Source organism: Cydia strobilella, chromosome 7, assembly GCF_947568885.1.
Source record: "Cydia strobilella chromosome 7, ilCydStro3.1, whole genome shotgun sequence".
Taxonomy (NCBI): Eukaryota; Metazoa; Arthropoda; class Insecta; order Lepidoptera; family Tortricidae; genus Cydia; species Cydia strobilella.
Window position 1 is genome coordinate 12525157 of NC_086047.1, and position 12572 is coordinate 12537728.

Genomic DNA, 12572 nt, shown 5'->3' on the forward strand with positions numbered 1-12572 from the left:
CATTTTACAAAATAGTTTATACGAATGGCACGGTAAAGCAAACAAACATTCCAGAATAATCACCAAAGCGCTTACTGAAAATTTGGAAAGCAATAACTAAGCCATTACGCTATAGAACAACCTTTAAGACTCGAAATTGTAAGTCAACATTCCGTAAGACCACCATAAAATTTTAGTCCCTCGTCTATATTTAGTCGATATGATACGACCCAGATGGTCATGGCTACCCGATTTTAGTATCTCTCGAATCTTTTAACGCGGCCAATTTACTCTGATCCGTTTTTCTCTTTATACCTGAGGCTAAGAATATAAGATCGTTTGAATAGGAAGAAGGGTGGGCAGGTCATCTTACTCTGGTAGGTTACAGGTAGAACCGATAGCCTGTTATAAAGCGAGCAGTCCGTGTAACATTTCATAGTTATGATCTCGCGCGGAAAAGGAAGTATATTTTTAGTTGCATGGCATCTGGTTGTTGGAACTGTGGTGCATTTCATAGAAATGGCTTAATTAAGATGCCCCTTGTGGAATAGTTTCGTAACGTCCTAGCATCCGAAATCGTAAAAGTTGTAATTCTTAACAGCATGTGTCATTTTTAGGGTTCCGTACCCAAAGGGTAAAAACGGGACCCTATTACTAAGACTCCGCTGTCCGTCTGTCTGTCCGTCTGTCCGTCTGTCACCAGGCTGTATCTCGTGATCTGTGATAGCTAGTCAGCTGAAATTTTCACAGATGATGTATTTCGGTTGCCGCTATAACAACAAATACTAAAAACAGAATAAAATAGAGATTTAAGTGGGGCTCCCATACAACAAACGTGATTTTTGACCGAAGTTAAGCAACGTCGGGCGGGGTCAGTACTTGGATGGGTGACCGTTTTTATAGTTAATGGTACGGAACCCTTCGTGTGTGAGTCCGACTCGCACTTTGCCTATTTTTTGTCTTAACGCGATGATAAAATATTTTGGCAGTTGACTCCGCCATTATTTATAAATGTTTTGTTTATATATCTGCGACATAAAAATGTCCAGCTTTTTAATTATTTAGGTGTTGGTATTTTTATATGATTTTGTGGTTGATTTATATTTATTTTCTTCGAGATAATAAATTACTGTATACTTTTTTATTATTTCGCCCTTTTAAGATGTCATCCTTTATCGTTATGATTTAAATTACTTTTCTTATGGCTTTCTTCCTTTTAATATGACAGGTGTGTTGAATGTTTACATTATTTATTATTTTACGAACAGTGTATTTTACTATTTTATTACGGTGTAACAGTGTGTGTAATGTGTGTATATCGTATCTTAAGGTGTACCTTGCATGATTGTTCCACTTTCGTTTTTTCGCAAAATTATATTCACACAAACTATCTACTCTTTCATCTTATATACCTACTCTTTTATCTTATATAACCTACTCTTTTAACTTCATACTCATTTGGACTCGCTTAAAACAAGATTGATAGCTGGAAAAAAAAGGTTCAATGAATAATTCGACAGTCGGTCTGCTGCTCGTGTTACGCCAACTACTGCGATGAGTAGGTATGTAGTGACTGAACTGTTCTTATATTACCGCACTACTCTTTAACATCGCACTACTCTTTACCAGTAGTCCCAAACGTCTGCGCTTGCGCGCTTGAACTAGGAATGTCCCCGACGCATGCGCGGCGGCAGCTATTCGGACAGTGCGCACCACACACAGAGCCTGCATAAATTCTTACCTACTTACTCCAACAAACGAGATACAGTACTCCATCCAGGGGCCCATATTTAGTGTGTTTTGGACACTCGTATGATTTGACATATCGTGAACTGATTTGGATATCAGTGCAATACCGTTGAGAGTTGGATTCAATCATATAAACTTCTACTACTAATACTTACTCTCATGCACTCCGCAGTAGTCTCCCACGCAGTCGGCGTGCTGCACGTGCGCGCTGTTCAAACAAGGCGTGTCCCCGACGCACGCTCGGCGGCGCGTCTGCTGGCAGTCCGTGCCGCACACAGACCACTCCGACCACGGGCCCCAGCGACCCGCTGTGGAAAATATGAAACTTAGCGATTTACGATATTGGTGACTTGTTTTCTACAAATACGCTACCTATTTTATATTTACCGGTGAAGGAAGAGGAAACATCGTGAGGAAACCGGACTAATAGGTACCAATAATTAAGGCCTTATTTCTCCTCTGGGTGCCTAGCCAAGGTGACAATCGCTTGCGCTACGATAACGAAACGATTTGTCTCTCTATCACTCTTCTGTATTAGTGCGATAGTGACAGTTGCGTTTCGTTTACTACGGAGCGTAAACGATTGGCATGTTGACTACGCACCCTTGGCTGGAAGTCCAGATAACAGTTGCTCTCGTAAAAAACTGTTGCTTGGGTATGTCAATTCTTAGGATGAGGTTACCCAGGTGAGCTATGGTGAGGGGGCGGCACGGGTATTTTAGCTATTTGCTTAGTTAACAGTTCCTTGCTTCTATTTCACTGATTGTCACGCTAAGAGCCGGTAACCTTCGAATCAATTATCTTTTATAAAATCGACTTCTCACCGATTGTCACAAGCCTATTTAACCATAAACATTCGCCTACGTTTTATCGTCCGAACAGAAGAACACATTTTAAGGCAAATATTGTAGATTTCATCGCAAAACAGTAATAAGCTTTACACACGGTTCAATTTCATTTCTAATTTCATTCTTACAACAATAGAAATAAGATTCAGTATTGAATCGCCAGTACTGCAGCAATTACCGCATCGTTTGCCGTTATTAATAGGATATCTAATAATTCAGAGCGTATACCCACGGCCAATCGACTCTATAAATTGAAATTAAAATACATCAGCCCGCCGTAACTGCCCTTACATACGAGTCGGGCATAAATCACTTGTTTTTTTTTCAAAAGAAATAATAGCGCTGGTGCTTATACTGGGTTAGTGTTTGGTCTAAACATTTTAGGGATTAGCGCTAATCGGTTCTCGTGGGTGGCGTCAGGAGGCTGAATTTACCAAACCACGACTGAAACAAGTATTCAGTTTGATATAGACGACGACCACAAATATTTGTATAATATCAATTACATGTTATGTATAAAGCATGAGGTTAGGTATGACTGTGTTGGTAGGTACTTGTACTCAAATAGGTATTTGTCTTAAAACTTTCATGTCTTTTTTAGGGTTGTGGAATAGTTTCGTAACGTCCTAGCATCCGAAATCGTAAAAGTTGTAATTCTTAACAGCATGTGTCATTTTTAGGGTTCCGTACCCAAAGGGTAAAAACTGGACCCTATTACTAAGACTCCTCTGTCCGTCTGTCTGTCACCAGGCTGCATCTCATCAATCGTGATAGCTAGACACTTGAAATTTTCACAGATGATGTACATATTTCTGTTGCCGCTATAACAACAAATACTAAAAACAGAATAAAATGAATATTTAAGTGGGGCTCCCATACAACAAACGTGAATTTTTAGGGTTCCGTACCCAAAGGGTAAAAACGAGACCCTATTACTAAGACTCCGCGCTGTCTGTCTGTCTGTCTGCCACCAGGCTGTATCTCATGAACCGTGATAGCGAGACAGTCGGAATTTTCACAGATGATGTATTTCTGTTACCGCTATAACAACAAATACTAAAAACAGAATAAACAATATTGAAGTGGGGCTCCCATACAACAAACGTGATTTTTTGCCGTTTTTTGCGTAATGGTACGGAATCCTTCGTGCGCGAGTCCGACTCGCACTTGGCCGGTTGTTTATTCTCTATTTATTTTTTAACTTAAAATTTTGTTAAAAATTAAGATATCGTTCACAGTATGTGAATCACAGGATGTAGCTATTTCTTTATTTATACTTCTACATAAAGCGTTATTTGCTTAGATCTTGGGACAAAATGTACGTGTTTCTAAATACTGTTGGATTGTTCTCGTTTTGACTGATGAAACTATTTCATTACTTAATAAAAACTTTTACATCTTTTACGTTTTCCATGACTTTATTAAACTTAAAACTACACGACATAATAAACGTCTAAATATCAGAACGGACGTATATGTCGAAAGTAATCACTAACCTCAAAAATAGCTCCCTAAAATACCTGGCATTATTTATACCACTAACCGCTAAGTCTCATGACTTCCTCCCGCCAATTATTCACTCCCTGCGTGTGTGGGTGGAACCATACGCATATTAAACTACAACAGTGTGTAACATTTCTTATTAATTAATGCGCACACACATAAATCAGTCGAGGTTCGTTAGAGGAACAACGCGAAGGACTTTCACATTTTGTAAAACGTATTTTTTACTTTAACAACTTTTTATGGCTCGAAGTAAGTTAATAAATTGTATGTAATTGCGTCCCACTGACGGGTCCATACGAATTTTAAGAAAGCATTTTGTAGGAAGTCATTTTGGAGACGTCCACGAAATAAAACGGGTAAATTATGTAATATCGCTTCATATGCTTTCAGAGAAGAAATTTAAAACAATGTGGCAGATGTGCGAAGATAAAAACGTATGAAAAATTGTAATGGTACCTTAATATCTGCAAATCGCATCTGGGCCGCCTCATATACAAGAGTACGTTACAAATTTGCTCGTATATAATCCAGTATATTATCTTTTAGGAAGCCCGTATTTGCATATCTCTCACAATTGGTTGTGACACGAATTACTTGCAGGTGACAGAAATACCTACTGATATTGGGTTTCATTTCAAGAAAATAAGAGTCGATAATAATATGTAGATACATATACTCCACAATAGTTTTGCGTTGGCTACTTTCTTCAATGTCTAATGCACATAATTTAATTCAATTTATAATAAAACATCTGTACTAATTAAAAAGCATAAAATCTCGCACAGGAAATACAAACCATACTCGCATTCCAAGTTTCCTCATATAATCCATTTTATAAGTAACTAAAACGTTGCATGGAAAACTTGAAATATTTCCTTAACAAGAACAACTCTCTTCCATATGAGTAAATAAATTTTTTTAATAAAATTCTAGCTCATCATAATTATTCAACTCTTTGAAGTGAAGTGCATTAATAAAATGGTTAGACTGAAACGGCTTCAGTGAAGACCGCCAAAGAGGAACAGACATGTGTTACCAATTAACTGAACAATAATCCTGAGTTGGAGTTTAACATCTCTTGATTGGATTTTATTATCTACCCGGTTGGTCTATTTTATTAGTTAGTAACACAAGGTTGAGTTTATTTATAAACAAAAGAATTCGGATTAGCAATCGAATGTTTCACTACATTGCTATTTCATTTATGAATTAATCTTTATTTCAGTTTGATCACTAGTAATGTAAATAAAGTAAAAGAATACTGATAAGTTGTTTATTTATTAATCGAATCAAATAAAGGGTTCTTTCAATTGATTGGATCCTTACAACTCGTGTTCGACATTTCCGTTACACATTTAATCATCCCAAATAATAAAAGCATGAATAATCAAACGAGCGAACTATGACTCATAAGACTCCATATTGCCAACATCCTCAAAACATCATGTCAATCTACACTACCGCATGCGACTTGTCAGAAACGCGGTAAAATTCGTCGCCCTCATATAACTGCTATGAAGTACTAAACCTTTGATGTGACCGGACTAAGTACTCGACTTTATGTGTTGTAGGAATAAAAGGTTTTTTTTTAGTTTAGACCCAAGATATGACTAAAATGGTCGTTATGATTCGTAATGAAAGGATTTATTTAAATAGGCACGCGCCCTTTGTTTTATTGTTCAATGCGTCTGTGTTTAACTGGTGTTTTAATTTAAACGAGGCTATAAAAGTGGAAAGTTAAATTGTCAAGGTCATGTCACGCACGTTTTTGAACTCTAGTTTATCGACTTAGGTACTTACCGATCAATAATTGTTGTGAGTTATCATACGCTTGTAGATCCATATATCCATCTTCATTGGCAGCATTAAGATATACATTAAATTTAGTAAATGTAGCATTTCAGGTGATGTAATAACTTTAGTCGCCTATGTGTGGTTGGAGTTTAATTTACCTTGAGCTTGAGCTTACCTGAGACTGACGTAAACCTGCATTAATTAAGTTTACGGTAATAGTGGAAGCTTGTCACTTAAGCCGAATTTAAATCAACTTTGACAGTAACTATATTAATGAGTTAACTGTACTACTTATTTAAGGTTTGTCAATACAAACCTAAGTACCAATGTACAAGCTGGGCATTTTTGGGCCATTGTAAAACTATAAAAAAGTTAAAATACTGAAATCTTGTTTATTTAGGGTTTGAGTTAAAGTTCCATTCACTTGTTGCAGTATTTACTACTTAATCCTAATTTTCAAATTAAAGCGCTGGAGATACATTTTGGTGTTGTGTATTTACCGCTTGGACATGATATGCAGTCCGGCGTCCTCTGCACTGCTTGTCCTTGGCATGGCGCGCCGCCATTCAGGGGGTGTGGTTCCGTGCAACTGCGAGTACGGCGCTGGCCGCCGGCGGCGCGCCCGTTGCAGCGGCACTGGGTCCAGGGGCCCCAGGGACTCCAACCACCGTTCACTGTGGAAAAAAACTGGTTAGATCTCATTATTAAAACAAGGTTGTTCACATTTTTTTTACCACACCCAAGTCTTATGTGTTGGGTTGGGAAGAACGATCTGTGCTCACCGAAGGTTTCTCATTATTCGAGACGCGATTATTATCGCGACCTTCTACTTGGTAGGTTTGAACGTTTTGGCATTGAAACGTTGCAGAACTAATTCATTATAACTAATGTTTTTTAATCCATCATCACAATTTACTTGGGTCTCGCCTTAGATGTGTTAATTGATAGATGGATGGAAGATAAGCAACTAGGCATGACAGATGTGGTGTTCTGCTATGCTCATATTAAAATTGCGTACCTACATTAAAATAGTATATAAGTAAGTAGTAAGTAAGTCTCTCAATATAAAATGAAATCTGTTCGACAGATCCTTTCTTAAAAGTAACCCAGTTAATTCAAATAACCGTTATGTTTCCTAAATAATAAATTAACTAAGCGATTATATTATTTTTTCTATTAGGATAATAATATAATTCCCAGCGAAATATATCATCACAATGGACTCCTTTTTTTGCTCTACAACCATTAATCAGTCGGAACCTATTTCTATCTAATCTCCATCAATGTGAGGCCAGATCTTTTAATGGGCGATTTCCCTTCAAAAAATCAAAAGTGTTTCTAATACGAAAAACTAGCCATTCTCGGGTATCTCTTTTCGCAAATCGGTTGCATGCTGGTTGAGGCACGCGAGTTTGCGTGTCGTTGTAGGCTAACTAACCGCGACAGCCTTCCTAGAACCTCATTTCGAGAATAGGTGATGTTGACCACCTCGGCTGTTCGCTAATTGGGAGGGTCACTTCAGTTTGTCTTTGTTGGATAATCAGTTATTGTCAATAAAATAAATGTTTATCAGATGTCCGGTTTTAGTGTAGAAAATAACTTTGTTAAGATAATGTAGGAGACGTTGTCAGGATCGAACTTACCCGGCTCAGTACAAGTAAAGTATAAGCTACTGTTTTATGATAACGGTATTGATATTAGTTTTAATTTGTTTGTAATTATAAGAACTGCAACGCGGCGGGTGGCAACGCGGCGAGCGTGATGGGCACCTTTGCATCGGGGGGGGGGGGGGGGTCGTGGTTGCTGTAGTATAGTTTAGAGTAAGAGTAATTTGTGTAACGTTTTATTTTATTGTTGTGTTGTATTTTATTTTATGTACTGTAATTTTAATAATATAAATAAATAACATATATAATAAGAAAGCTTCAATGATAAACAAATGTACCGCCAGTGGACTTGGTCACTTTTTGTGTAGAGCATGATGTATATTTCAGTTTAAAATAAACAAATTTAATGTGCTTTTAGCTATCAAAAAAAAGTTCAATAGCTTAGGTTGTGAATACGTATGCCTATTGCCTATGCATTGATAGTCTTAGTGTAAATAATAAAAGAAATGCGAAAATGGTTAAAATATACTTATATTTAATTAATGTATGTAACTGTTTTAGATACAACTTACTGGTTAAAATACATATACATATTAAAAATAACGATTCAAACATCCATCAAAATAATATTCTCATATTTTCGCTTATGCTCTCACTTAATATGCGACACTCTTTGTTACTCCCACTAAGTGCTTCACGCCATTATTCTTGAAGCGACAAATGCATCACTAAACTCACTACATATAATGAAGCGTCATTACGCTCATTCGTTTAACGGTATTCTTCGCCATATGTTACCTAAATTGTCCCGAATACAAGTACAAGTTCCACGGCAACCCTTTTTTGTAATGTTGGTACAAGAATGTGGTTCAAAATTTAAATGCGTAAAATATTGAAAATTTAAGCTTGTTTTTTAAAATTACTACTATTGATTTTCCATCCATAACCAATAGCGAGTTAGATCGCTAGATTATAAATTATAATAAATTGGATTTTATTACTAAATCAGATATAATGTGTTGCTTTAGTATTATTAGAACCTTTTTGTAAACATTTTTTGTTTTTTGTTGTTGTTTTTGTAGTTTTTGTTTGCACAGGACCGGGATCAGTAGCGAACTGTCGTGTTGGAGGCCAAGACACTTTGGGTCGCTGCGCCAGAGGAGTAAGTAAGGTAAGTAAGTTTTTGTAAACATGAAACAATTAAGCGATAGTTATACTTAATATTTATAATGTAATCAACTCCTGCTGTTAAAACACGGGTTATTTATTTCCCCTAAACTTAGTTTAATGGCGTATCAGTAAAATTCCCTAATTTGCTTTGGTTAGCATGTTATCGAAACAGCTTTCATTCAAATTGTTTCAGACCACCCGTGGTTAATCATTCTGGCGTTGGATTCCCAATAAAAATTGATTGCCCTTAGAGAATTCGGCTCCGTTATTAACTTATTAAAGTACTGTTAATATTAATCTGCTGTCTACAAGTTTAAATTAAGTTAGAAAAGGCTAGTAATTATGGGCGGTTGTTTTGAGTTATGACTTCTGAACATGTGAATTGAAATTAGTGGGAATAGCAGCTTCTTAATGTACAACTCCAAAACTACATATTTCGTTAGAAACTCCTCTTCATAATATATCTGCTTAAATGTAGGGTCCACATAAACACCATACATTTGTCCAAGTCGGTTCTATTGAGCTATCACTTATAAAGTCATAATACTCAAATAAAAGAATATAAATAAATAAATATTATAGGACATTCTTACACAGATTGACTAAGTCCCACAGTAAGCTCAAGAAGGCTTGTGTTGTGAATACTTAGACAACGATATATATAATATACAAATACATAAATACATAGAAAACACCCATAACTCAGGAACAAATATCTGTGCTCATCACACAATTATATAAATGCCCTTACCGGGATTCGAACCCAGGACCATCGGCTTCACAGGCAGGGTCACTACCCACTAGGCCAGACCGGTCGTCTAAAGTTGAAGATGCAAGCTTTGACAAATGCGATAACAATTTTTAACATGTTAATAAACTAACGGTACCGAATTAGAAATTTCCTCGCGTCATTAAAGTTTTTATATTATCACCTGAACACAAAGAAGCATCTTCAGAGGAATGCTATCTTGGAGATAGAAGATAATTCCTACAATAGCGTGACACCGCTAACACGCATGGCCACTATTAAATAAAAGTGTGAAGTAAGTATTGTTCAGCATGCCCACTATTAATAAAAGGTAATATGTAAGGCAATAGCGGTGAAATTGGTTTTTGGGAAATTGCTTCCAGGCTTAAACGAGAAAAAACAATATAGGTACATAGGTAGTTTATTTTTGGTAATGGTTATGAACAGTATCTTTGTTCTATTGGTTTTAAAGTGGGTTGAACCTATTGTTGAATTCATATACATATAAATGCATTTTTAGTACCCAGCGAATAGTGTTAGTAATTCTCAAATAAGGGTAAGTGTTATCATGAAAATTTGGGCAAATAAATTAGAAATATCACAAACCAAAATATTTAATAAAATAATTTGATTTGTTCCCAAACTTGTTCTTAGAAATATATGGCTAAACAAATATATATACATATTGTATTTAACGCTGACCGCAGCTTGAAAGAATGGATTTATTTATTTTAATTACATAAGAAATTAACTTAGCTATAAGTATAACTTGTCTTTGTATTCTGAATCTAAAAGCTCGAAAGCGTAGTTAAAGATAAACACATTATACAAATATTGCTGGCATAGTCTAATAGTGCAGGTTTAACATAGCTTAAGATAGCATTCAGTACTAACATGTACGGACCATTATGAAGTCTGAAATAAATGAATTTTATTATATTTTTTATTTTATTTAACAGGCCAGATAAAATTCAAAACACAAAGTGAAATGGCTACAGCAGACTTAATAAAACCAATAGGATATGATGCGTGTTAGGAACAAATAATAGTATTGTATTAGGACAAACAAAGTTGCGGATTCCATATCCAGGGAAATAACAATCCTCAAAGCACACATACACAATTACACAATAGGTATATTATGCGACAACGTATATTGCCCAATTCACACGTTAGTACAGACGTAACAAAGGGAGCTCTGTCCCTCTAATAAACGTAATTGCTCCCCGAATAGCGGGAATAACTATTCCAATTAGTACCTTAAATATATGTATGTTTCGAAGTTATAGGTAAGTTTGCAAGGAGAAATTGAGGTTCAGTTTATAATCCACCGGATTTCGAAGGTTGCTAGCTAGGACGAAACCGCAATAGGATTTAGAAGCTGAAGTGCTATTGATCATGGTCGAGTAATGGCGAAACTAGCTAAATTCTTAATATTAATTCGTGAAGATATCCTTTGTTCAGTAAAGTTTGCAAACTCTTAATCTACTAATCAACTAGGTAATCAGATTGTCAGTAAATAAGAACAAACAAAACTATACTCATCCTTTTCTTTTAGGTTCTTGTACTAGTGTAAGACAAATATAGTATGATTCTTTCTGTCTATGTTTGAATTAAGACAGACTTTTGACAAACTATAGCTTTATTTCTGTACTTGCATGTTAGTCTTCATGATGCGAAGGGACATTATAACGTTGCACGATATATCTGTTATTACCAGACAAAATAGCACACGACCAATAATTTTAGTCTTAATGATATGAAACAAGGATTCGGACGTGTAAAGTCAGAGGTGCTGATTGCAATCAGTTAGCCAGGCGCCATATTTCCGAGATGGCGTGGGCGCGTCCCTAATGACTCTCCCATGCGCCAGCGCAAGCATCAGTGCAATAATTGTACGGCGCATGCCCTTTTGATCTCGCTGAAGTAAAGATAGTTATTACGTACAAGGAGGGTGAAATGAGCGTTAAACTCCATCGGAAATGGTTGTCTGATGAATTATGTGAGGTATAGAACGTGTTCGATGTCTTGTTAGGTAAAGCGTATTAAATCGTTGGAAAATTAGCGGGCAATTTTGTTATTAATCCTTTGATATGTCGGTGGATACGAATTGAATTTTGTTTTATGTTTTGCTGAGCCTATGCAGGGTTCAATTTAATGTGTAGGAGTAAACATTATACCATCCTAAGTAAGAGTTGTTTTGTCGTATCTCTAAATGTATATATTTAGAGATTCGATGTCGTTTGTAACGCTATTACTAAGAATTTCCCATAACACACATTTTATCAGAAAATTGACTATAATATTCGTATACGTATTCATATACCCAAATGAACTTCAAACCTAACGATTTTAATAACAAAACTCCCAACCCTATTAAATCCTTCATTAATATATTAACGCCTATTATCAAAACAAAGACGTCGTATTATATTGCCAACAACTGTTATTCTTGTGGCCACTTACACTCATTCACATGTGCTACTATTTCGACGTCTGAATTTAATGAATGGGGCACTGAAGTGTCTCCATATGGGCTTAGTTTGAGTGTCAAGGGAAGAAAAAATTTTTTACCGTAGACAGTTAGAAGTGCTGGTTCCGAAATTCTTTTGCCTGCGATATTTTCGGCCACGCAGCTGTAGTTCGCCATGTCCTGTTAACAATAAAGCTAATTTAGTAAAGGTGTTAAAATTAAACACGAATATAAATATAAACTAACATATATACATATTAAAATTAATATTCAGTGAAAAATTGAAACAGAGAACAATGCGCATAGAACTAGAAGAAACAAATGTTGAAAAAGAAATTCAGTGCGCAAAATCCTTTTAGCAGAAACTGACAAAACCTGTGTTAAAATTACAAAGGACAAGCATTAATTCCAGCAACGCGTGATTATATTAACTATTTACTTATTTGCTCAACCTTATATTTTGCTTACGAATTATCATGGCAAAATCAACCTTTTCGAATTTAGTATAGAGTTCAAATTACAGAGCAATACAAAATACACAGATGAGGTTTAGTAAGTAAGCGGTGTACTTATTAATTAAGAAGAGCACTTCCGACACCTTTGCGTAGTCATATAACGTTACGTACAATGGGATATCGCCTGCAATTTATCCATGTCTGCACGCGTTTGCTAATTAGCAAGCCGGTTCAACGGAAACC

General features: G+C 36.0%; 1 protein-coding gene across 2 annotated transcripts in view; it reads right to left on the minus strand.

The window, feature by feature from the left end:
* LOC134743218 (netrin receptor UNC5C-like) overlaps window positions 1-12572 on the minus strand; it is a 64894-nt gene that overhangs the window by 13037 nt on the left and 39285 nt on the right. The window contains exons 5-8 of one of the 2 annotated variants that reach the window (XM_063676604.1): window positions 11976-12054; window positions 6377-6550; window positions 5883-5933; window positions 1884-2036 (exon numbers count right to left, since the gene is read on the minus strand). In XM_063676604.1, the coding sequence (XP_063532674.1) occupies window positions 1884-2036; window positions 5883-5933; window positions 6377-6550; window positions 11976-12054 (457 nt within the window). The remainder of the gene's footprint in view (window positions 1-1883; window positions 2037-5882; window positions 5934-6376; window positions 6551-11975; window positions 12055-12572) is intronic. The other variant, XM_063676605.1, reaches the window with a different exon arrangement.